The sequence below is a fragment of the Hemitrygon akajei genome, chromosome 2 (genome assembly GCF_048418815.1).
Source record: "Hemitrygon akajei chromosome 2, sHemAka1.3, whole genome shotgun sequence".
In the NCBI taxonomy this organism is placed as follows: Eukaryota; Metazoa; Chordata; class Chondrichthyes; order Myliobatiformes; family Dasyatidae; genus Hemitrygon; species Hemitrygon akajei.
Window position 1 is genome coordinate 210,546,532 of NC_133125.1, and position 25,631 is coordinate 210,572,162.

Below are 25,631 nucleotides of genomic sequence, written 5' to 3' on the forward strand. Positions count from 1 at the left end.
CTACCCAAACAGAATATAAAGTGTTATTCCTCCAACAAAGTGTGGCCTCATCACAATAGTGGAGGAGCTCACGGATAGACATATCAGAATGGGAATGGGAAGTGCAATTAAAATGGGTGGCCACTGGGAGATCCCGCTTTTTCTGGCTGATGGAACATAGGTGCTTGGTGTTGGGTCTCACTGATTTACAGGAGGCCACACCTGGAGCACCGGACACAGTATATAACCTCAACAGACTCACAGGTGAAGCGTCACCTCACCTAGAAGGACTGTTTGGGGCCCTGAATAGTAGTGAGGGAGGAGTTGTAGGGCAGGTGTAGCACTTGTTCCGTTTGCAAGGGTAAGTGCCAGGAGGGAGATCAGAGGGGATGGTTAATTGCACAAGGAAGTTGCACAGGGAGCGATCCCGACAGAAAACGGAAAGTGTGTTAAAAAGGTGGGGGGAGGGGAAAGACAAACACACAGTGATGGATGAAACTAGGAGGGGGAGCGATGAAGGAACTGGGAAATTGATTTGTGAAAGAAATACAGGTCTAGAGAAAGAGGAATCTAATGGAGAGGGCAGAAGGCCAGAGAAGAAAGGAAAGGGGGAGCAGCACCAGAGGGAGTTGTCGGGCTGGTGTTGTCCTCTCCAGTCCCCTACACAGTTTCACTCTTTCCGTCCCGCCCATCTAACTGCATCCATGTTGCAGAAAAGTACAATAGTTTTAATTTTTCCTCTGGCAGCTGCCGTGACGCCGACTTTGCGGTGTTCCTCACCGAGAAAGTTCTGCTCTGAGGTCGCTTACTCCACGTTACTGCTGAGCACTCGTTACAAACTTCCCCACCAGGAGTGGGGAGGGGGTTCCGCCTGAGGAAGCTAATCCGGTGAGTGGGGCTCAGGATCAGGTCACCGCACGGGAGCCACCTGGACAAAGTGGTTCACTTTCCTCTTTCCGAGCGCAGTCAGTGAGAGGGAGACCCGTCGCGACCGGCCGGCCCACGACCCCGAGATTGGCTCCGCCTCGTTACCGGAGCCGGAGCGGGAGCGGTGAACCTGTCTGCTCCGGAGAATGGGGAGAGCGAGAGCTCGGCCGGTCAGGGAGGCGGAAGCCCTTAAGACCTTAAAATAAAGGAGCAGAATCCATCATGGGTGATCCCGGATCCCACTGAACCCCACACTCTGCCTTCTCGCCGTACCCTTTGATACCCTGACCAATCAGGAAACGATCAACTTCCGCCTTTAATATACCCACGGACTGGGCCTCCACGGCAGTTTGTGACAGAGCATTCCAGAGATTCACGACTCTCTGGCTACAAAAAAATCCTCCATGCCTCCGTTCTGAAAAGTCGCCCCTCAATTTTGAGGCTTGCCCTCTCGTTCTGGACACGCCCATCACAGTGAACATCCTCTCCACATCCACCTGATCTGGTCATTTCCACATTCGGTAGTTTTCAATGAGATTCCCTCTCCTCTCCCCGCATTCTTCTAAATTCCAGTGAGTCCAGGCTCAAAGCTGCCAAACGCTCCTTGTTTGTTAACCCCTTCATTCCCGGAATCATCCTCGTGAACGTCCTCTGGACTCTCTCCAATGACAACCCGTTCTTTCTGAGATATGGGGCCCAAAACTGTTAACAATACTGTCAGTGCAGCCTGACTAGTGTGGTATTATCTCAGCATTATCTCCTTGTTTTATATTGTATTCCCCTTGAAATGAAAAACAGCATTGTTTTCGGGGAGTTTTGCATGAGGACTCCTAAGGCCCTTTGCCCCTCTGATGTTTGAATTTTCTCCCCATTCAGATAATTGTCTGCACCTTTGTTTCTTTTACCAAAATGCATTATCATACATTTCCCAACACTATTCCATCTGCCACTTTTTTGCCCATTCTTCCAATTTGTCAAGACCTTCTGCAATCGCATTGCTTCCTCAGCACTACCGACCCCTTCACCTATTTTTGTATCATCTGCAAACTTTGCCACAAAGCCAATTCCATTATCTAAATCATTGATAAACAATGTGAAAAGTGGCAGTCCCAATACTGATCCCTGAGGAATACCACTAGTCATTGGCAGCCTACCAGAAAAGGTCCCCTTTATTCCCATTCTCTGCCTCCTGACTGTCAACCATTCCTCTATCTATGTCAGTATCTTTCCTGCAATGTCATGGGATTTTATCTTGTTAAGCAGCCTCATATGTGGCACCTTATCAAATGTTTTCTGAAAATTCCTGTAAGTGACATCCACTGCCTCTCATTTGTCCACCCTGCTTGTTACTTCCTCAAAGACTCTGAACAGATTGTCAGCAAAGATTTCCCTTTACAGAAACCATGCTGACTTTGACTTATTTTATCATTAGTTTCCAGGTACCCTGAAACCTCATTCTTAATAATAAACTCCAACCCTTTCCCAACCACTGAGGTCAGGCTAACTGGCCTATCATTTCCTTGCTTTTGCCTTCCTCCCTTCTGAAAGAGTGGAGTGACAGTTGCAATTCTCCAGTCCTTGGCAACCATGCCAGAATCAAGTGATTCTTGAAAGATCATGTCTGGTATCTCTTCAGCGACCTCTCTCAGGATTCTGGGATATTGTCCATCTGGTCCAGGTGACTTACCTGCATTAAAATCTTTGAGTTTGCTAGCACTTTTCCCTTTCTAACACTAATGACACTCACTACTGCTCCCTGACACTTGTGGACCTCTGGCACACTGCCAGTGTCTGGCACAGTGAAGATTGATGCAAAGAACTCATTAAGTTCATCTGCCATTTATTTGTCCCTCATTACTACCTCACCAGCATCATTTTCCAGTGGTCTAGTATCAACTCCACCTTCCCTTTACTCTTCATATAACTGAAGAAATATTTTTAGTATCTTGCTTTATGTCATTGGTTAGTTTGTCCTCGTGTTTCATCTTTTCCCTTATGGCTTTTTAAATTGCCTTTTGTTAGATTTTGAAAACTTCCCAGTCATACAATTTCCCACTCACTTTTGCCCTTTCCTTGGCTTTTATGCCATCCTTAACTTCCCTTATCAGCCACAGTTGACTACCCCTGCCATTTCAGAGCTACTTCTTCTGAGGGACATATCTATTCTGCGCCTTGTGAACTATTCCCAGAAACTTCAGGCATCTCTGCTCTGCCGTCATCCCCGCTGGTATCCTCCTCCAATCCACCTGGGCAAGCTCCTCTCTCATGCCTCTGTAATTCCCTTTATTCCATTGTGATCCTGATACATCTGACATGCTTCTCCCTCTCAAATTGCAGTATGAATTCAATCATATTATGATCATTGCCTCCAAAGTACTCCTTTACCTTAAGCTCCATAATAAAATCTGGATTATTAAATAACACCCAATCAAAGATAGCCTTTCCTGTTGTAGGCTTAAGCACAAGCTGCTCTAAAAAGTCGTCTTGTAGGCATTCAACAAATTCCCTCTCTTGCGAGCCAACACCAACCTGATTTTCCCAATCCCCTTGCATATTGAAGTCCCCCATTACAATTGTGACATTACCCTATTGAAGTCCTTTCCACTCCCTTTGCAAGACATTACCTATATTGAAGTCCCCTATTACAATTGTGACATTACCCTTATTACACAGCCTTTCCACTCCCTTTGCAATCTCCCTTTGAAAACTGGATGGATCCTGGGGTTTGTTTATTTACAGCAGTGACTTTCAAAGTTCAAAATAAATTTATTATTGAAGTACATATTTCACCATATACAACACTGATTCATTTTCGAGTGTCCATGTTCAACAAAACCATAGAATAATAACTCTAACTGGTTGAACACACCGATTGGGCATTGAACCAGTGAGTGAAATACAACGATCTCTGTAAATACAAAAAGAAAGAAATATCATACGAGGAATGTTTGACAGCTCTTGGTCTGTACTTGCTGGAATTAAGAAGGATGGAGGGTGGGGAATCTCATTGAAACCTTTCGAATGTTGAAAGACCAAGACAGCGTGGATGTGGAAAGGACGTTTCCCATGGTGGGGGAGTCCAGGACAAGCGGGGACAGCCTCAGTATAGAGGAGCGCCGATGTAAAACAGAGACGTGGAGAATTTTCTTCATCCAGAGGGTGATGCATCTGTGGAATTTGTTACCACATATCATCGTGGAGGCCAGGTCGTTGGGTGTATTTAAGCCAGAGATTGACAGGTTGTTGATTGGCCATGGAATCAAAGGTTATAGGGAGGAGGTCAAGAAATGGGGTTGAGGAAGGAAAAAAGAGGATCAGCCGTGATTGAATAGTGGAGCAGACGATGGGCCAGATGGCCTAATTCGGCTCCTATATCTTATGGTCTTATAATAAATGAGCAATAAATATCAAGAACATGAGTTATTATGAGCAATTTTGTGGGGACACAGCTGCTTTTTACAAACTCCATGACAACCATGGCGTATTCATTCATATCCACAAATGAGACCTTGAACAGGGCCCAGTCTGCTGACTCGAAGCAATCCTGTAGCAGCTCCTTTGTCTCCAGCGACCACCTCTTTGTGGTCCTAATTTCTGAAGCCTTGCTCTTCAGCCTCTTCTGTGACAGCTTTCAGACTGTGACATGCACTAATTGGCTGGAAGGAGGAAGGAAGGAAACATTCTGTTCCCTGCGCTGAAACTCATTGGCAGGGCTGTGGGGGCTTCCCGGGTCTGGGTGTCGGGACAAACTGCACAGTTCATTGGAGAGTTCCCACTCCTCCCTCCGCTTTCACTCTTGATATTTGTGTTTCCGGGTTGTCTTGTTGCACATTTCATATTTCCGTCACCTATTGATTCAGTCGGAGTTTGGGACAGGGGTCTTGTTGGAGGTCTTTAAACTCTCATACAGGAGATTGATGGTTAGAGATGAACTGGATATTGTGTGCTGAGAAGAGGAGAACGGCATGGAGCATGTACACCGATAGACTGTTTGGGATGATTGTCTTAATGTCCTGTTTTTCTGACTTAAGTGAGATTTGAATTTTCTGAACCTCATATTTTATTTGTTACGAGGGGAGGCCATTTGGGCCAGGGAGTCTGTGTGGAATCCAACAGCAGTGACTTCTGTTCAATTTCCCTGTTATTTCCCCGGAAACTTATTACTATTGGGTGCCAAATGAAGAAAGGGAATTTACAGCAGCCAAGTAACCTATCAACCAACCCAACTCTGGGATGTGGGAGGACACTGGAGCTCCCAGAGGAAACCCATCAGTCTCAGACTGTACAACTCCCAACAGACAGTCCCAGACAGGTCAGGATGGAGCCAGTGTCATTGATTGAAGTGAAGAAGCAGCACCATTACTCTTTATTATCTAAAAGTTGCAAGCAGTTGTCTCCCAGGACTCTCAGTCCTGTTTGTCACAGTCAGTCTGTGGGAAGCTGTTCCAGACATTTTGAGTGGACACAAATTGCGACTGGCAGACGTTGTTTGTCCGCAGGTAGTTCCACATGTGGAGTGGCTTGGAGAGGTGGATTTTCAGCAGCTTGACAAAACACTGACTCTCAAATTCTCCATTGTGATCTCGTCATGGCCAAGAGTTGGTCTGAAATATGAGGGTAATACTCAGTAACTGTTTCCTCAACCTCAGAGAGTCCAAATGGAGAACCCCACTGGATACAGTCCTGATCTGTAAATTGCTGATCCTTCTTATCAAAAGGTCATAGCTCAGGATACTGCTCTTCTCTATTGAAATTAAATCTAAGCTTTTTGAAAGGACATGATTCCATATTGTTTCTTTGGAAAATTTGTTTGTTGATGGCCTTAGCAACACGTCTCTGAACTGTAGTGTGCCAGTCACCTGTAAAAGTTAGTGCTTTTCTGCAATGCAGGGGACTAACTCTATCTGAGCTCTGGTCACATTGACTCCTGAAATGGTTTTATGAAGGTTGACATCTAATAATTCAACAAACTCAAGACTGACCTGAGTTCGGCTGCATCAGCTGAAGGTGGGACTTTGATAATTGCATCAGCTTTGCTCTGAGGCCTTGAACTTGAGCATCAGTTTGACAGGCCATGTAATGCTTTAATATTTGTGGAAATTGGCATTTTCCATGCTGACACTGATTCCATTAAGACTACAGGCTGACCGTCACTACTCCTGGTGGCTCCATACTGAAACCAGGATTTCACAGATGAAGCAAAGAACATAATCAGCTGATCCAAAATCTCATCTGTGGTACAGTGCATAAACTCTGGTGCTGTTTAACCTCCACACGCCCTTTGTGTGTGTTAATTGTGGGACATGTCAGTCACTGGATTCAGGCCCATCTGCTGTTCAGTGATGGATGAATTCATCTTACTGAATTCAATCGCCTGTCAAGGTTGCATTAAAATTGAGTTATGTGTATGAATATTCATGTAGCAATTTCATCCCACAGCATCACTGTTTCACCCTGCATTGGAATGACTGGAAATCGGAGCGGCCCAATCACTGCTCAAATGGGACAGAATACCATGTCTCTTCAGACAGCCCGGTTCATGCACAACTGCTTCTTTTGAGATCTGGAGAAGAGTTTGGATCTTGTGGAAGGTGTGAGAGGCTTGTACTTCCACATGGATCTTCACATTGAAATCCTTTAAATTTGGTTGTGTGTGTGGGGGCTACTCCATTTGGTGGGGGTCAGACACTTTCCTCCCTTTTTAAGCTGAATATCCTTTCTGAGTTTAATGTGAATCCAGTTTAATACCATGCCCCACTGGCGTCTGTGTTTTCAAACTCCCAGATTACCACAGTGAAGCTGCTCTGTGAATCTAGACACAGCCCCTTATCATTATCATACAGATACTCCTCATTCATATCAGCCATCAGGAATTTAACACTGGTGTTTCTCTCCCTTTTGACAGTATTAACTGTTTTTTCAGTAATAGTTCTGATAACAACCCTGGTCTGCACCCTATCACAGTCATTACACAGTCACAGTCTCCATTGTACAGGACTTTGCAACTTAAAGCAAACTTGTCGTCTTTTTTTTCCCATTTTGGTGAAAGGTCCTTGGACCAAAACATTGACTCTTTTTCTTTGCAAATGTTGCCTGGCCCGCTGAATTCTTCAGAAATTTGGTATACACCACAATATATTTACTTGTATATAATATTCCACTTCTGAACAACAGCAAGTTGTTGAAATGAACAATTTTGTCAACGTTCTCTTTTGTTTCCACAATTTTACCCTTTATTCTCTACCAGGTATTAAAAACCTAGAGTGCACTTAACTCTTCTGGAGTTAATCAATACTTGTCCATTTGTTTAAACTGTGGGGGAATTTCTCCTTGTGTAAGTTTTATGGAAAGCAAGAAATAACACAAAATACATTAAGTGCAATTTTTGACAGTGGAAGTCTTGATTGTACTCTGCCACTGTTTGCAGCCTGGTTTTTCAGTTGCTCGATCACTTGCTGGCCCTTTGTGAGAAATGTTGCTGCATGTGTTGGTCATGACAAACTTTGTGGCTCATATAGTATTATTGGTTCAGAGTTTAAATGACCAAGTTGTAATCCTGACCTTAAGGCTTGTTTGTGGAATTTACACATTTTCTCTGTGACTGCAGGATTACCCTGCATGCTTAGTTTCCTCATGCATCCCATAAACTCTCAGATTGGTAGGCTAATTGGTTGTTGTAAATACTGTAATGACCACAGGAACATTTGGGGAGTTGATGTGAATGTGAGGAGAATAAAATGAATGAGGGAAGGATTAATGTCAGTGGGTGTTTGGTGTTAACACAGACTTTGTGGACCAACTGGCCTGTTTCCATCCTGTTCCATTTTCTAAATCTATCAAAGTCAATAAAACATGCTAGTTAAAAGGATCTAGTGCTTTTGTGGCATATATGATGAATAAACTCTCCACACAGGAGGGAACAGGAATCCCAAACTTCCTGACAGCTCCTCAGCAACATTTCCCAGCTACAATTCCCATTGGCTTGCCCAGCGCTGGTCAGAGTGTTGTTGAATCTTCACGAACGACTGGTTTAAACATGTACAGGAACAATATTTTTACTAATATGATACTGTGATGATTGTACCTTTATATTACTGAACATTATAGTGTTCTGAATTATGTAAATACATTTTATAAATCTAATTATTGAAACCTTGACAATAATTTGACTATTTTAAATCAAGTTTGTTGGTTAGAAATGTTTTCTACATTTCTAAAGTGAGGTGGGGTCTCTGTGCTGAACCTGGTGCCCCTTTGCCCAGTAACTTGTTCCCACCTTGTGTGGAGACGCCAAGGGCATTTTTCACAGGTTAATGGGAGTGGGGTTGGTGAACGTTGGTGCTGAGGACAGTGTCGGAGGGGATGCTCCCAACTTCCCCCAAATGACAGGACTAACATCTCTCTCTCTCTCTCCCCCCCTCACTTACTCCATAACCCCACAACCCCTCCCCCTCTCCCAGCTTCTCAGCCTCTCGAATCTTCTGCTGAGATGAGAGTGATTTACTGCACTCTGCTGATACTGAATGGGATTCTCATCTCACTCCAGGGTAATTATCACAAAATCTTGTTTGATTATGCTTCTTTATCTCACAGAGTAGACACTTGGAATCAGAAGATGAAGCTTTTTATATTTATTACCTTATGAAGTTGTCCACACTACTTAATTGCAATAAATGAATGTCCCATTCCTCTCCTTGAAAGTGAGATTATTGATGTCTGTAATTACAAAAAAGTTTTCAAGTGCCTCTTATTTGGTTACAAAATATAAATTGCTAATATTCATATGAATTAATTTGTGAGATAGATGAAATGTATGAGCATTGAGTTTTCTTTTTGATGTGTATCTAATCATTTCTGCTACAACTCCCAATAAACATCTAGACACATACATGCGCCGACAAACACGCGCACACACAAACACAGACACAGACACGCAAACACACAATTCTGCAGATACTGGAAATCTAGAGTAAAACAGCAAATGCTGGAGGAATTCTGACAGGTCAGGCAGCATCTATGGAGAAGAATTAGAAGTCACTGTTTCGGGCTGAGACCCTTCATCGGGATTCCAGTGGTCCAGGATTCCTTGCTGGGCCTTTCCCTTTTTACCAGCATTGCATTTGGTGGATCAGACACACCCTGTATAGGAATCCCTTACCCAGCAGTGTCTGAATGGCAGAATACCCTCCCCAGCAACACTGGGAGGCATTTACCAGAAGTAACGGGGCAGTTCAAAGAAGGAAAACATCAGCACATCCTCAAGAATGATTGATGTACCAATCTTGTAAATTGGGAAAGCAAAGTTTGTTTTCCATCCAACAATATTTGTGAGGCCGGGTCATCATTAGGCTCTGTGCCAAATTCATGGCGTATAAATGATATGATATCTGTAAAGGAATGTTAAACAGGCCGTGAATAACAAGTCAGGAATTAAGTCAGACCAGCCTTTCAAAGTGAAGATCCAACTCAATGTTGGTAGTTGTTAATTATGTATATTTCCACTAATTACATTACCCTATAACACCCCCCTCCCCATAGTTCACTAAAACCATCATTGTGAACCTGTCCTGAGTTTGGACGAGCCTCCCAGCTCAGGTTCTGTGTTCCATGGGAGGATGAACAGCAGGTGCCTCGGCTCCTCCAGAGGGGTGTTGACACACTCATGGTCATGTTGTGACACCAGGTGCATGGTAGCAGAATCCTCCAAATTCTGGTGGGTCGGTTTAAGGCGATCTATGAAAATATGTTCAGATTTACCCCTCTTAGTTGTGATAACAGTCTTTTCTCCCCATTCCAAAATGTGAAACATGCCATCGTTAGGGGGCCTAAGGGGATGTTAATGTGCATCATGGCAGACGAACACAAATGAGGCAGAATGTAGGTCAACAGGAATCCAAGAGAGCTGTTCACCATGATGGGAGGTAGGAATAGGTGGAAAGGAATTGAATTTACTGAGGAGGGTGGAATGCTTTGAATGGTCGACAAGGCAGTCGTGGTGTCAGGAATGAATTCACCTGGCACTCGGAATGGCTGCCCTTATACCAACAGCCGTGGATGTCTGCAGGTCCTCTTGGAGCTGTTCTGAGCCCCAGGAGGACCCATGGAAGATGATCATGCCAACACCCATAGGTCAGGGAGCCCTCAGAGCAGCCATTCAGGAGCGGTGAAACCACTCACATAGGCCATTGGACTGTGGGGATACGCTGTGGTGTGAGGAACCATCTCTGCTAAATTCCAGAGTGTGTTGGTAACTTGTCGTCAGGAACTTGCATCTGCCTAATTCTGGTATATATCTCCAAGTCACCGAGGAAAATTGTCATGTAGATATTTAGAGCAGCCTTTCTCAAACTTTTTCCCTGGAGGAACTGTTGAAATAATTTTTAGGTCGATGGGAGCTCCTGCATAAAATTTATATCTAAAGCTCACAAGTGCATTAGTGTGATCAGTAGGTTGTAGATATAATAATCCAAAAATAATTCTCAATGCTCTTTTGAGTAGAGAATGTATTTTTCGCTGACCTTTCTTGAAAAGAAAACAGATAGTTTAGCTTAACTTATCTTTCTTGAAATTAATCTCTTTCTTTTCCTTCCATAAATTTTAAAAATTCATTAGGCAAGCAAAATGTTTTTCAACTCTGGATCAAACCTAAGATAAATTTTTCAGTTCTGGGTCAAACTTGAGATAAGCACAAGTGGATTTCACCTTCAACTGAAGTGAGACGATTTTTATCCTTGCTCTTGTTGCTTGTTCAGCAAGAAAAAGCTTGCTCACATGTGTAAGAAGTTGAAAACTGCAGCAAAATGTTCATTGCTTTCCGATGAATGGCAGGATACTCTTCTACAGAAATCCAGAACTTGTCCAGGGTCAGGTCAGTAAATCTAATCTTGAGTGCATGATCAGAGTGCAGCTCACGAAGTTCTTCCTCTTCTCTCAAAGTCAGGTTCTCAGGCTGAGCAGAAGATTCAGAGAAAGGTTCCCTCAACCAGTCATACTCTTGTGTTGAAATGGAGAGAAATGACTGTTCAATTTTGTTCTGCAGTTCTTCCAGGTGGTTTTCAATAAGAGTCAAGACTTTCTGATATCCGTTCTCACTCTCAAGCCCAAACAGCAGTGGAAACATATCAAGATTTTTTTTCTGCAATGTGATTTTTCAAAGGATTCAGTTTCCTTTTAACTCCAAGAAACTTGTCATGAAGTCAAAACCTTTTCTCCAGGACATTGCAGAGCCTTGTTCAACTGGTTCATATGATGAAAAAATGTGTGTTAAGTAGGCTAGTTTCTGAAGCCATTCTTCATCTTCAAAGCACTCAGCAAAATCTGGCCTACTATTTTCTAGAAAGTACTCCTGCAAATCACCTTTCACTCAGACACCCTGTTGAAAACTCTTCCTCTGCTCAGCCACCAGATTTCTGTATGTAGCAGGAGATCGGTGTGCTCTTTGTCCAGGGTTTCTCACAGTTCTTTAAACATTCTCCAGTGAACTGGTCTTAAAGTTACTTAATAACATGCTTCCTGAATGCTTTAAATGACAGTAAATTTATTTTCAAAGCTTTAATCTTTTTTTTAGGAGATTCCAATAGCTGTTTAAAATAATCAGCACAATTATGTGTCAAATGGCTGTGATTTGTAGTTAAGTGTCTTTTCAATGTTGCTGGAGCCATTGCTGCATTTGTAAGTTGTTTGCCACTGACTAGGCTCAATGGAATCGGACAACGTGGATCACCAGTCCATGTAAAACCCATTGATGAGCAGCTCTCATTGTATAAATGGACTTTTGTCTGTCCACTGTTGCACTACTGCAATGAAATGACTCAGAAGATTGTAATTACGCATCATTAACCTTATCAGAAATGACCATAGGACTAGGCCAAGCATCCTCTTCCATCTCACACCTCCTCTTCAGAAATAGCCACACTGGGCCAACTTCAGAGTGAAAATTTCCCTCCAAATTTTCTACTTCGCCTGTAGTTTGTTCACTCCCAAAAGTCAGTTGGTGGTGTATAAGGGGAAGTCGGGTGAGGTCACGCATACCGTCCACTTCTCCGTGCTCTCACCAATTACCAACGGCCTCCAGATCTCAAGTCAAAAACTGAGAATGGACTCAACCAAATAAACACTGTCCTACTGCCCACTGTCATACTGGGCTGAGGTTGCCAATGGGGCTGCTCGGTCACTGCCCACCACTCTGAGCGCTAGCATCATGCATTGCGCGAAGTTCAAGAAACAATATTTTTTTTAACATCATGATCATGATCTCTCGCAGAACCCTGGCTGAGAAACCTGCAAACGATTGATGAAGGTCAATACACTGTATGCCTGCTTAACACAGAGACAACCTGCGCAGCTGCTTTGAGTGTTCAATAGATTCGGACCCCGATCTCTCTGATCCTCCAAACTGCCAAGAGTCATTAATACTATATTCTGCTGTCATATTTCACCTACCAAAATGAACCACCTCACACTTACCTGGGTTGAACTCCATCTGCTACTTCTCAGCCCAGTTTTGCAACCTATGGATGTCCCGCTGTAACCTCTGACAGCCTTCCACACTATCCACAGCACCTCCAACCTCTGTGTCATCATGTTCGATTGAGAGTAATGATGGAGCCTCAAGATCCCAGGAGTGATGTTTGATTGGGAGTAGTGATGGAGCCTCAAGTTTTTGTAGTTCATATAAAAAAAATGACAATTGGACAATGTCAATATAAAGTTGTTATTTCAACCCTCAAAAGTTGGACTTTAAGCACTTGGAATGCAATAAACTTTTCTCATCAATTGTCTTGTTTGTAATTTGGGATTTTCTGTCCAGCTGCCGCCTGGCTGGATTTCACATAGAGATTTCCGTGCTGAGTTCGACCCACACCATTACCCACTCTCAGACCCAAACCACCCCTTTCTTCATGCCTGTTGGGTGGGTTGTGGTGGAGTAGCTGTGGGATGTTATTTTCCACCCCGGTGCTCTGTGGGATGCCAAAACTATTTTGATGGTTCGAGGGGATGGGGTAGAAGCAGGGGCAGAACCAATATTTTTTTTAATATTGTTATTATAATCCGTAGTAAATTTATATACAAACTTCTGTTAAAACCAGCTACCGACTTACCCATTTCTATTTCATGGTACGTAATCAAAATCGTAATACTTGCTGAGATTCTTTTTCATTTGAGTTCACAGTCCTGTTTGTGTTGTAGTTTGAACTGTATATTGGGTAACATGTTCCTCATCAATGTTCAATATGGGTTCCTTGTCTTATCAATTATTTCTCTCCAGGTCATTTTATCCTACTTACACCCGAGGAGCCTTTTGTAGCAATTGCAGGTGAAGATGTTGTACTGGAATGTGAGCTGCTCCCACCAACCTCTGCCAGCAACATGGCAGTGCAGTGGCTGAAATCAGGTCTCAGCTCACCCATCCACGTGTACAGACATGGACAAGATGACCCCCTCGCTCAACACCAGGATTACAGAGGAAGGACAGAACTGTTTAAAGATGAAATCACCAAAGGAAACATTTCCGTCAGAATAAAGAACGTAAGGCAAGATGATGAAGGGCAATATACATGTTCAGTTGAAGACAGAACTGACTTCAAACAATCTACAGTTGAACTGCGTGTTCTCAGTGAGTATTATTGCCATTTGTACCAAGATATAGTGGGAAGCTTTTGTTTTGCATGCCATCCAGATAGATCATTTCATACATAAGTATATTGAGGTAGTAAAATGAAATCAATGTGTGATATAGTGTTGTTGTTGCAGAGAAATTTCAGTGCAAGTAATTACACAGTTACACAATGAAGTGTGAGGGCAGCATTGAGTTAGACTGGGGGTACAAGTGTTCAAATGGTAGTGTGTGAGAGTTCTATTCAAGAGTTTGATAAACATGGCATAGAAACTGCCCTCGAGTCTGGTGGTTGGTGATCTTGGGTTTTTCTATCTTCTGCTCAATGGGAGAGGGTAAAAGAGAGAATGACCAGGGTGGGTCGGGTCTGTGATTATATCGGCTGCTTTTCCAACCCAGTGAGAATTGTAGACAGAATCAGTGGAAGAGATTCTGGTTTGCATGAAGGACCCGGCTTTGTTCACAACTCTTCAGTTTCTTCTCAAACCTTAGTCTCAGAGTCATAGAAAATTTCAACACAGAAACAGGCCCTTTGGCCCATGTAGTCCATGCTGGATCATTTAAATTGCCTACCCCCATTGACTTGTACTGGGACCATGGCCCTCCACACCCCTGCCAACCATGTACAGTCCCTAACCAAACTTCTCTTAAACATTGAAATTGACCTTGTATGCTCTGCTTGTGTTGGCAGCTTGTTCCACACTCTCACGAACCTCCGAGTGAAGAAGTTTCCCCTCATGAGCCCATTAAACTTTTCACCTTTCCCCCTTAACTCATGAACCCTGATTGTAGTCCCACCCAACCTCAATGGGAAAAGACTGCTTGCATTTACCCTATCTTTTCTTTCTTTCTTTTCAAATCTTTTTATTAATTTTTAAGAAAAACATAAGTAAAATATAAGTACAAAACATTTGAGAGTACACAATTAATAGATTAATTAACAGTCAGATATATATTAATCAATATATAAAGTCTCCCAAACTCATAGTATTAATGTAAATGAATTAAGAAAAAAAGAAAAAGGAGAAAAAGAAACCCCCCCCCAAAAAAACTAAAAGAATAAAAAAAAACAACTAATAAAAAAAAACTAACCAACATGGGCAATTGCATAATGTTAAATACATACAGTAGCGCCGATGACTCCGAACCTCCATCCACACAATTCAGGATAGTAACAATAAGGTTCAGGATCAGACCATTTAATTCAAATGAAAATGTTGAATAAATGGTCTCCAAGTTTCCTCAAATTTAACTGAAGAATCAAAAACCACACTTCCAATTTTTTCTAAACTCAAACAGGAAATAGTTTGAGAAAACCACTGAAATACAGTTGGAGGGTTAATTTCTTTCCAATTCAGTAAAATAGATCTTCTAGCCATTAGTGTAACAAATGCAATCATTCATTGGGATGAAGCGGATAAACGCTTATTATCTATCATTGGTAGACCAAAAATTGCGGTAAAAGGATGTGGTTGGAGATTAATATTTAAAACTCTTGAAATGATATTAAAATTATCTTTCCAATAGTTTTGTAAACAAGGACAAGACCAAAACATATGAGTCAATGAAGCAACATCAGAATGACATCTATCACAGTTTGGATTAACATAAGAATAAAATCGAGCAAGTTTATCTTTAGACATGTGAGCTCTATGTACAACCTTAAATTGTATTAGAGCATGTTTAGCACAGATAGAGGATGAGTTTACCAATGATAAAATTTTTTCCCATTGCTCAGTAGATATAGGGCAATGCAATTCTTCCTGCCATTCCTTCTTAATTTTTTCTGATATATCTGGCTGTACATTCATAATCATATTATAAATGATAGCTACTAAACCCTTTTGACAAGGATTGAGAGCTAAAATTCTTTCTGTAATGTCCAATGGACATTCTTTCGAAAAAGACTTTAGTTCATTATATAGAAAATTTCTAACTTGTAAATATCTAAAAAAATGGGTTTTAGATAAATTATATTTATTAGATAACTGTTCAAAGGACATAATGTTATTATCCAAAAACAGATCATGAAAACATGTTATACCTTTTGTTTTCCATAAAAGAAAAGCTTGATCTATAGATGATGGTCGGAAGAAGTAGTTAAATATTATAGGACTTAACAGCATAAACTTATTCAAACCAAAAAATTTACGAAATTGAAACCAGATTCGTAATGTATACTTGACTATGGGATTAGTTATCTGTTTATTCATTTTGAGTAACGAAAAAGGAAGTGAAGATCCTAAGATTGAGATCAATGAGAAATCTTGCACAGATTTACATTCCAAATTCACCCATTGTGGGCCAGCAACTGTAGTCGATTCTTGTGTCCAAAATATCAAATACTGTATATTAACTGCCCAATAGTAAAATCTTAAATTTGGTAGAGCCAAGCCGCCCTCCTTCTTAGGCTTCTGTAAATATTTTTTACCTAGCCTAGGATTTTTGTTCTGCCACAAATACGAAGATATTTTAGAGTCAACCATATCAAAAAAAGATTTAGGAATAAAAATTGGTAATGCTTGAAACAGATATAGAAATTTAGGTAGTATCATCATCTTAATGGCATTAACTCTGCCTACCAAAGACAAAGATAGTGGAGACCACCTATTAGCAAGTTGCTTAATTTGGTCTATTAAAGGTAAAAAATTAGTTTTAAATAAATCTTTATGTTTTTTAGTAATTTTAATACCTAAATAAGTAAAATAATCTGTAACAATTCTATATGGTACATGATTATAAATTGAAGTATGCATATTTAATAGAAAAAGTTCACTCTTATTAAAATTCAATTTATATCCAGAAAAATTACTAAATTGAGCAAGCAAAGAAGAAATAGCAGGAATAGATCTTTCAGGGTCAGATATATATAATAACAAATCATCTGCATATAATGTTACCTTATACATCGTCTCCCCACGGGTAATACCTAAAATATTGGGTGATTCACGAATGGCTATAGCCAAGGGTTCTAAAGCAATGTCAAATAATAAAGGGCTTAAAGGACAACCTTGCCTTGTACCCCGAAATAACTGAAAAAAAGGGGATCTTTGATTATTGGTAAAGACCGAAGCTAAAGGTTTCTGATATATTAATTTAATCCATGATATAAATTTTGAACTAAAATTAAAATGTTGCAATGTATTAAATAAATATGACCATTCGACTCTATCAAATGCTTTTTCGGCATCTAAAGAAATGACACATTCTGGGCTTTTAGATGAAGAGGTATAAACAATATTAATTAATTTTCTAATATTAAAGGATGAATAGCGATTTTTAATAAATCCAGTCTGATCCTCAGAAATAATCCGAGGCAATATATTTTCTAATCTAATAGCCAAAATTTTACTAAAAATCTTAAAATCCATATTCAGCAAAGATATAGGCCAATAGGATGCACATTCAGTAGGGTCTTTATCTTTTTTAAGAATTAAAGAAATAGAAGCTTCATAAAAAGATTGTGGTAGTTTACCTATACTTAATGCATCTTTAAAAATTTTACAAAGCCAAGGAGAAAGTCTGGAAGAAAAGGATTTAAAAAATTCTGCAGAAAAACCATCTGGACCTGAAGCTTTACCCGAGTTCATTGAAAAAATAGCCTTTTCTATTTCAGACTCTGTAATAGGTGTATCCAAAAATACACTATCCTCAACAGTTACTTTTGGAATATTCAATTTCCTTAAGAATTCATTCATTATAGAAGAGTCCTTAGTACATTCTGATTGATATAAGGAATTATAAAAATCTTGAAAGGCTTTATTTATCTCTTTATGATCAATCGTCAAAGTACCATCTTGTTTGCGAATCCTAGTAATCTGTCGCTTATCCGAAGCAATTTTCAATTGGTTAGCTAGTAGTTTACCAGACTTATCTCCATATGTATAGAATTGAGCTTTCGATTTAATTAACTGACTTTCAATCGAGGAGGTTAATAATAAACTATGCTCCATTTGAAGTTCCACTCTTTCTTTATAAAGTTCTTTACTAGGGGTCAATGAATAGATCTTGTCAATTGCCTTAATTTTATCAACTAATGTTAATATTTTAGAATTAGTTCGTTTCCTAACTCCAGCAGAATATGAAATAATCTGTCCATGAATATATGCCTTAAAAGTATCCCACAAAATTCCACTAGAGATCTCTGCTGTAGAATTTATTAAGAAAAGCAAATCAATTTGCTGTTTAATAAAGTTGACAAAGTCAGAGTCCTGCAGTAAACCAGGATTAAACCTCCAACCTTTAGTACTAATATATGAATCCGTCACCTTAATAGATAACTTCAAAGGTGCATGATCAGATATAGTAATAGAGTCATATTTACAATCCATAACATCTGTAAGAAAATGCTGATCAATGAAAAAGTAATCAATTCTTGAGTAATTATGATACACATGGGAAAAGTATGAGAACTCTTTGTCATTAGGGTGTAAAAAACGCCAAATTTCACAAATAGCTGAATCAATCATAAAAGAATTAATAAGAGAAGCCGATTTATTCGGAAAAGTTTGAGTGGGCTTGGATCTATCCATCAAAGGGTTTAGACAACAATTAAAATCCCCGCCCATTATCAATCTATATTGATTCAGATTGGGAAAGGATGTAAATAAGCATTTAAAAAATTCAGGACAGTCAGTATTTGGAGCATAAACATTAACTAAAACAACTTTTTGATTAAAAAGTAAGCCAGTAATAAGCAAAAATCTACTTTGCGGATCTGAAATTGTTTCATGATGTATAAAAGCAGTTGATGAGTCTATAAAAATAGAAACACCTCTCACTTTGGCTTGCGAATTTGAGTAATACTGTTGGCCCTTCCAAAACCTAAACAACCGCTGACTATCCACCTTCGTTACATGAGTCTCTTGTATAAAAATAACATTAGCATTCATTCTATGGAATACTTTGAATATTTTTTTCCGTTTGATCGGATGATTTAAACCATTAGTATTCCAAGAAACAAAGTTAATAGTCTTATCCATATTGACAATATATATTACAGTTGACACATAAGTTTGAAAGAAAAGTGAACTCATGAACCCGGAAGAAGGAAGTAAGTTCAAAGGGAAACCGGAAGTCACAGCACTGCAGCCATTTTTGTGGTTTCATATAAGCCCATGAAATAAAACTAAGCAAAAAGCAAGCGAAAAAAAGAGAAAAAAGAAAAATCCCCCTCCCACCACCCTCAAAACCCCAGGAAAAAAGCCAAAAAGAGGCAAGTGAGCGATCTAATACTAAAATTACCCCCTTGTCTCAAGACGGCAACTCGAACGTAACAAAGTTAAAAAAAATACAAACAACCCACATTATAAAAAAGGGTTGATCTTAAGATCTTAAGGCACAAACTAACGGAGATGGGAGTAGATTCTCACATGGTGGATTGGATAGTGGACTACTTGACTGAGAGACCTCAGTATGTGCGGTTGGGAGACTGTAGGTCTGACACGGTGGTCAGCAGCACAGGAGCGCCGCAGGGGACCGTGCTCTCTCCGGTCCTGTTCACCCTGTACACATCAGACTTCCAATATAACTCGGAGTCCTGCCATGTGCAGAAGTTCGCTGACGACACAGCCATAGTGGGGTGTGTCAGGAATGGACAGGAGGAGGAGTATAGGAAACTGATACAGGACTTTGTGATATGGTGCAACTCAAACTACCTGCGTCTCAATATCACCAAGACCAAGGAGATGGTGGTGGACTTTAGGAGACCTAGGCCTCATATGGAGCCTGTGATCATTAATGGAGAATGTGTGGAGCAGGTTAGATAGATAGATAGATAGATAGATACTTTATTCATCCCCAAGGGGAAATTCAATGTTCCTCCAGTATGATATCACATAAACACAAGACAGACCAAGACTAACTGACCAAAAAACCACATAATTATAACATACAGTTACAACAGTGCAAAGCAATACCATAATTTGATAAGAGCAGACCATGGGCACGGTAAAAAAAAAGTCTCAAAGTCCCAGATAGCCCATCATCTCACGCAGATGGCAGAAGGAAGAAACCTCCAACGTGGCAAAACTTCCCGATGCAGCCTCTGGAAGCACCCGAGCACAGCCCAACTGTGAGTCCGTCCGAAAACTTCCGACAACTTCGTGCCTCCGACCAGCCCTCCGACACCGAGCACCATCTCTGCCGAGTGCTTCAACCCCGGCTCCGGCCACCAAGCAACAGGCAAAGCCGAGGATTCGGGGCCTTCCTCTCTGGAGATCTCTCCGATCGCTCAGTAGCAGCGTCAGCAGCACAGGCATGTCAGAAGTTTCGCCAGATGTTCCTCCGTGCTTCACACATCCGTCTCAATCAAATCAGGATTGTGCACGGCCCCTACTTACAGATAACGGATATTCCTTACTGGAGTGGCCGCTGCGCCTACAAGTATCTGAGAGTACAGTTAGACGAGAAGCTAGACTGGACTGCCAACACAGATGCCTTGTGCAGGAAGGCACAGAGTCGACTGTACTTCCTTAGAAGGTTGGCGTCATTCAATGTCTGTAGTGAGATGCTGAAGATGTTCTATAGGTCAGTTGTGGAGAGCGCCCTCTTCTTTGTGGTGGCGTGTTGGGGAGGCAGCATTAAGAAGAGGGACGCCTCACGTCTTAATAAGCTGGTAAGGAAGGCGGGCTCTGTCGTGGGCAAAGTACTGGAGAGTATAACATCGGTAGCTGAGCGAAGGGCGCTGAGTAGGCTACGGTCAATTATGGAAAACCCTGAACATCCTCTACATAGCACCATCCAGAGACAGAGAAGCAGTTTCAGCGACAGGTTGCTATCGATGCAATGCTCCTCAGACAGGATGAAGAGGTCAATACTCCCCAATGTCATTAGGCTTTACAATTCAACCGCCAGGAGTAAGATATGTTAAAGTGCCGGGGTTGATTGTATTTAATGTATCTAAGTAAACTACTTAAGAACTTTTTAAAAGCTATTATTAATGCTTTTTGAGAGAGTGATTTAGATGCATATCATATTTTTACTGAGTAATTTTATGTAATTAGTTTTGCTAAAACAAGTGTATGGGACATTGGAAAAAATGTTGAATTTCCCCATGGGGATGAATAAAGTATCTATCTATCTATCTATATAACAAAAGTTAAAATATAAAATTAGTGTTATAAATGTATATAAACAAAAGGGTTAAAAAAAAGAATTAAAACAATAAATGAAAGTTTAAAACTGTCAAACACATCAAAACAGTTATGACGCTGCAAACACTAGAGTCTGTCGGGAAGAAGAAATGACATTTTAATTTTTTCCCAATCTTAATATTCAAATGTTAAAAGTGTAAAAGAGAGCGTATATCGATTTAAAAAAAGAAAAGCAAAAAGGAAGAAAAAACCCTAATAGGTTATTTTCAACGCTAATAGATTAATAATATGAAAAAATATAAAGTCAGAATAAACCCAGCAAAAAGAAAGCTTTAACCGTATGTAAGAAATACATGTAAACCATATAAAAAAAAAACAAACGTCAATCTATAACAGATCCAAATCTATAGGCTAGATTACATTGTTCCAGGAAACCTTGAGCATCCGTTGGCGATTTAAACAGCCGGAAAGTTCCATCCTGAAGAGTGACTCTCAAGTGTGCTGGAAATAACAACGCTTGCTTGTAGCCTTTCTGGTGAAGATTCGACATAACCGATCTAAAAGCCAGCCTAGCCCGTAAAACCTCTGGGCTATAATCCTCCAAAATGCGAAATTTGAAATTTTGATGGGTTATCATGCCTTTTTTACGAGCTGCCCGAATCAAACGTTCTTTGATATGGGGATAATGAATTCGGAGAATTACATGTCGTGGTTTCAAGCTTGAATCCGCCTGAAATCTGGAAACCCGATGTGCCCGATCGATTACCGGGGGAATATCCAGTACCTCTGAGCCCAGGACATCCACTAGGAATTTAGAGAAGAAAACGGTAAGATCACCGCTTTCAAATTTTTCCGGGATCCCAATTAACCGAAGATTTTGTCTTCGAGAGCGATTTTCCAAATCAGTAATTTTAACTTTATAGCGATCCATCTGTTGAGAAGTCGAAGTTTGCTCTTGTATTTTTTCAATTATACGATCTTTCTTGCGAGCGGCTTCTTCAAGAGCCAAAATACTTGCTTGTTGTTTTTGTGATTCCAGTGAAAGTGTCTGGAGCTTTTCTTCAACTAGTTTCAAACGCTCATCAAACCAAAAAAACTTTACGGTTATTTTTCTCTCCAGTTCTTCAAATTTGTCTTCTATAAGCTTCATAATTGTTTCTAAAGTTATCGGTTCTTTCGTCTGTTTCGATTCTTTTGCTCTAGACATTTCAGCAAGTTGAGAATAATTCAAATAGTTAAAAAGAAAAATTCTGTATGTTTAGACCCCTTTAGAATAAGTATAAAAAGATCCTTTAAGGGGTGTTTGTAGGTTAAAAAGATGTAAAAGGTTTGGAGCAAAGCCTAGAAGTGGTTTACTCCATGAGCGCCATCTTGAGACTCTGCATTTACCCTATCTATACCCCTCATAATATTGTATACCTCTGTCAAATCTTCCTTCTATCTTCTATGTTCCAAGGAATAAAGTGCTAACCAATTCAATCTTTCCTTGTAACTTAGATCATCCAGAACTGGCAACTTTCTTGTAAATTTTCTTTGTATTCTTTCAAATTTATTTACATCTTTCCTGTAGGTTGGTGACCAAAACTGTACACAATACTCCAAATTATACAACTTCAACATAGCAGCTAGCTCCTGTAGTCAAAACTTTGATTTACAAAACACAATGTGCCAAAAATTTTCTTAGTGACCCTATTGACCCATGACACTGCTTTCAACAAATTCTGGACCTGTATTCCCAGATTCCATTGTTCTACCGCAATCTTCAGTGTCCTATCACTCACTGTGTATGACCTATCCTGGTTGGTCCTATGAGGAACAACACTTTGCACTTGCTTGTATTAAATACCACTTGTCATATTTCATTTAATTTCATTTTTCAGCTGGTCCAGATCCTGCTACAAGCCATGATAGATTTCCTCATTGTCCACTACACCCCCAATTTTGGTGTCATCTGCAAATTTGCTGATCCAGTTTACCACATTATCATCTAGTTCATTGAGAGAGATGACAAACAACAACGTACCCAGCACCGATCCCTGTGTTACTCCACTAGGCACAGGCCTCCAGTCAAAGAGGCAACACTCTACTACCAAGCTCTGGCTTCCCCTACAGAGCCAATGTCTAATCCAATTTACTACCTCATCTTGAATGCTGAGTGACTGAACTGTCTTGACCAACCTCCCATGTAGGACCTTGTCAAACGCCTTACTAAAGTCATTGTAGACAACATCCACTACAACTCCAATTTGAACCACCCTGCCCACTCCTCCCCTGTTCCCCACACCCCCTCCCCCCACCACTGTGTGAAGCACGAGCAAACGTTCCTGCAAGGATGGTAGACCTCCTCCATCTCCAGTACAGTCCATCTCTTTTGTGCAGGTCCCACCTTCCCTAGAAGAGAGTCTAATGATCCAAATATCTTGTGTCCTCCCTCCTGCACCAGCTCCTTAGCCATGAGTTAAAGGGTGTAATCTTCATATTTTTGTTCTCAATAGTGTATGGCATGCATAACAATCCTGCAGTCAGAACCCAGGAAGTCCTGCCCTTTAACTTGGCACCTAACTTCCTGAGAACAGCATCACTCTTCCTGCCTATGTCATTGGTACCTACATAGACCACAGCCTCTGGCTGTTGACCATCCCACTTTGGAATGCTGAGGACTCGATCCAAGATGTCCAGGAATCTCGTTTTCATCCACTGAACCTCTTTTCCATTCTCCTCAGTAAAGTATCCCCTATCACCACAAGTTGCCTCTTCTACTGCCCCCTCCCCCCACCTTCTCTTCTGCTAGGTCACCACTTGGCACAGTAACCAAAGTACCCGTGGTTGTGGTGGATGGCCACAGGGGTACTTTTCTTTAAAATTTTCAATCTGTTTTATAGGTTTTAAACAAAAAAAAGGATACAAATCAGAGGAGAAGTTATAGGAAAAACATAATGCAAAAAGCGTACAAACAACAAAAGGGATATATACTATCAAAGTCATAGAAACCAGAACTCCTCCTGACAGATCATAGGAAAAAAAAGATTAGAGATTTTTGATACACTAACCTAACCTAAAACAAAGAAAAAAGAGACTGGGCAGTCCATTTGAGGATAAAATTTAAAAAGAAAAAAGAAAACATCCTTCTAGTCAGTTCTGAACCTTTATGAATGATGAGGGACAAAAACGAAACAAACAAAAAACAAAAAAAAAGTTTACCTAAAAAAATAAAAAAGAGGAAAAAATTTAAATCAAATGAAAATATTGAATAAAAGGTCACCAGACTTGTTCAAAATTTTAAAATGTGTCAAACGTCCAGCTTCTAATTTTCTCCAAACTTAAGCAGGACATAATGGAGGAGAGTCAATAAAAAAACAGTAGGTGGATTAGAATCTTTCCAGTATAACAAGATAGCTGTCCTAGCCAGTAAGGTTGAAAAGGCTGTCACATGTTGAGAGGAAATGGGAACACTTCCTGTTTCCTTTGGAATAATCCCAAAAATTGCTGTAAGTGAGTTAGGTTGTAAGTCCACACCTATAACTTCTGATAACATTCTAAAAACATCCCTCCAAAAATTGTTTAACTTTGCACAGGACCAAAACATATGAGTTAGAGTAGCCACCTCAGCGTTGCATCTGTCACAGGTGGGGCTTATGCTAGAAATATATGCTAGTTTATCTTTGGACATGTGCGCCCTGTGTACTATCTTAAACTGAATTAGGGAGTGATGTGCGCAAATAGATGAATTATTAACTAGATAATAAATTTTACTCCATTGATCATCTGAAAGTGAGTGCTGAAGTTCCATTTCCCAAGCACATTTAACCTTATCATTAGGCATCATACGAGCATTCATTAATGGTTTATATATAATGGCTGTCAATCGTTTTTGAAGTAGTTTGAGCTGAAAAATAGCATGTATCATACTTCAAAATGCTGGTGGAACACAGCAGGCCAGACAGCATCTATAAGGATCTATAAGGATGCTGCCTGGCCTGCTGTGTTCCACCAGCATTTTGTGTGTGTTGTTTGAATTTCCAGCATCTGCAGATTTCCTCCTGTATCATTTTGGTAATTGAACAAATGGATAATTCGGTAGAAAATCAGATTAAAAATTCCTAACTTGCAAGTATCTAAAAAAATGTGCACGAGATACAGTATATCATATTTATCCACTAACTGTGAAAAAGACAAACAATCCTCTGAAAACGAATCTAAAGAAGTTTTTATTCCCTTGGTTTTCCATATTAAAAAGACCTTATCCAGAGTTGATGGTTTAAAGAAAAAATTAAAATGGATATTACGAGAGAGTACAAAGTTATTTAATTCAAAAGACCTACGAAACTGAAACCAAATTTTTAAAGTATGTTTAACAATAGGACCAAGAACTTGTCTACCTATCCTGGAGAACGAAAAAGGAAGAGGAGCTCCTAGTAAAGAAGCTAAAGGAAACCCCCTTACTGAATTGTCCTACAAATGTAACCATGAAGGGCAGTCCTGGTTATCTATACCGTGAATCCAGAAGGTGATATAATGAATATTAATTGCCCAATAATAAAATCTAAAGTTTGGTAGCACCAGTCCTCCATCTTTTTTTGATTTTTGCAATAAAGATTTATTCACTCTGGAGCTTTTATTATTCCAAATGAATGACAGGATCATGGAATCTATTCTATCAGAAAACATTTTCGGAACTAAAGATGGAACCACTTGAAATCTATATAAAAATTTTGGTAAAATAACAATTTTTATAGCATTTATTCGACCAATTAATGACATCGACATAGACGACCATTTAGAGAGCATTTGTTATGTATATTCAATTAGAGGAGAAAAATTATACTTATATAGGTCTTTAAAATTTTTAGTAATTTTAATACCAAGTTAAGTAAAATAGACTTTAGCAATATTAAAAAGTATTTGATCATAATAATCAGAGTAATTATTAATAGGAAATAATTCACTGTTATATAAGACCATAAGATATAGGAGCAGAGAAAATACTAAATTCAGTAAATATAGATAACATAAAG

At 40.0% G+C, this 25,631-nt stretch overlaps 1 protein-coding gene across 3 annotated transcripts in view; it reads left to right on the forward strand.

Moving 5' to 3' along the window:
* Positions 1-392: 392 nt before the first annotated feature.
* Positions 393-25,631, forward strand: part of LOC140720435 (butyrophilin subfamily 3 member A3-like) — a 774,879-nt gene continuing 749,640 nt past the window's right edge. For 2 of the 3 annotated variants that reach the window (XM_073035297.1, XM_073035289.1), the window contains exons 1-3: positions 394-867; positions 8,367-8,453; positions 13,175-13,522. In XM_073035297.1, the coding sequence (XP_072891398.1) occupies positions 8,396-8,453; positions 13,175-13,522 (406 nt within the window). In that variant the 5' untranslated portion in view covers positions 394-867; positions 8,367-8,395. Of the gene's footprint in view, positions 868-8,366; positions 8,454-13,174; positions 13,523-25,631 lie in introns of all 3 variants that reach the window. The other variant, XM_073035302.1, reaches the window with a different exon arrangement.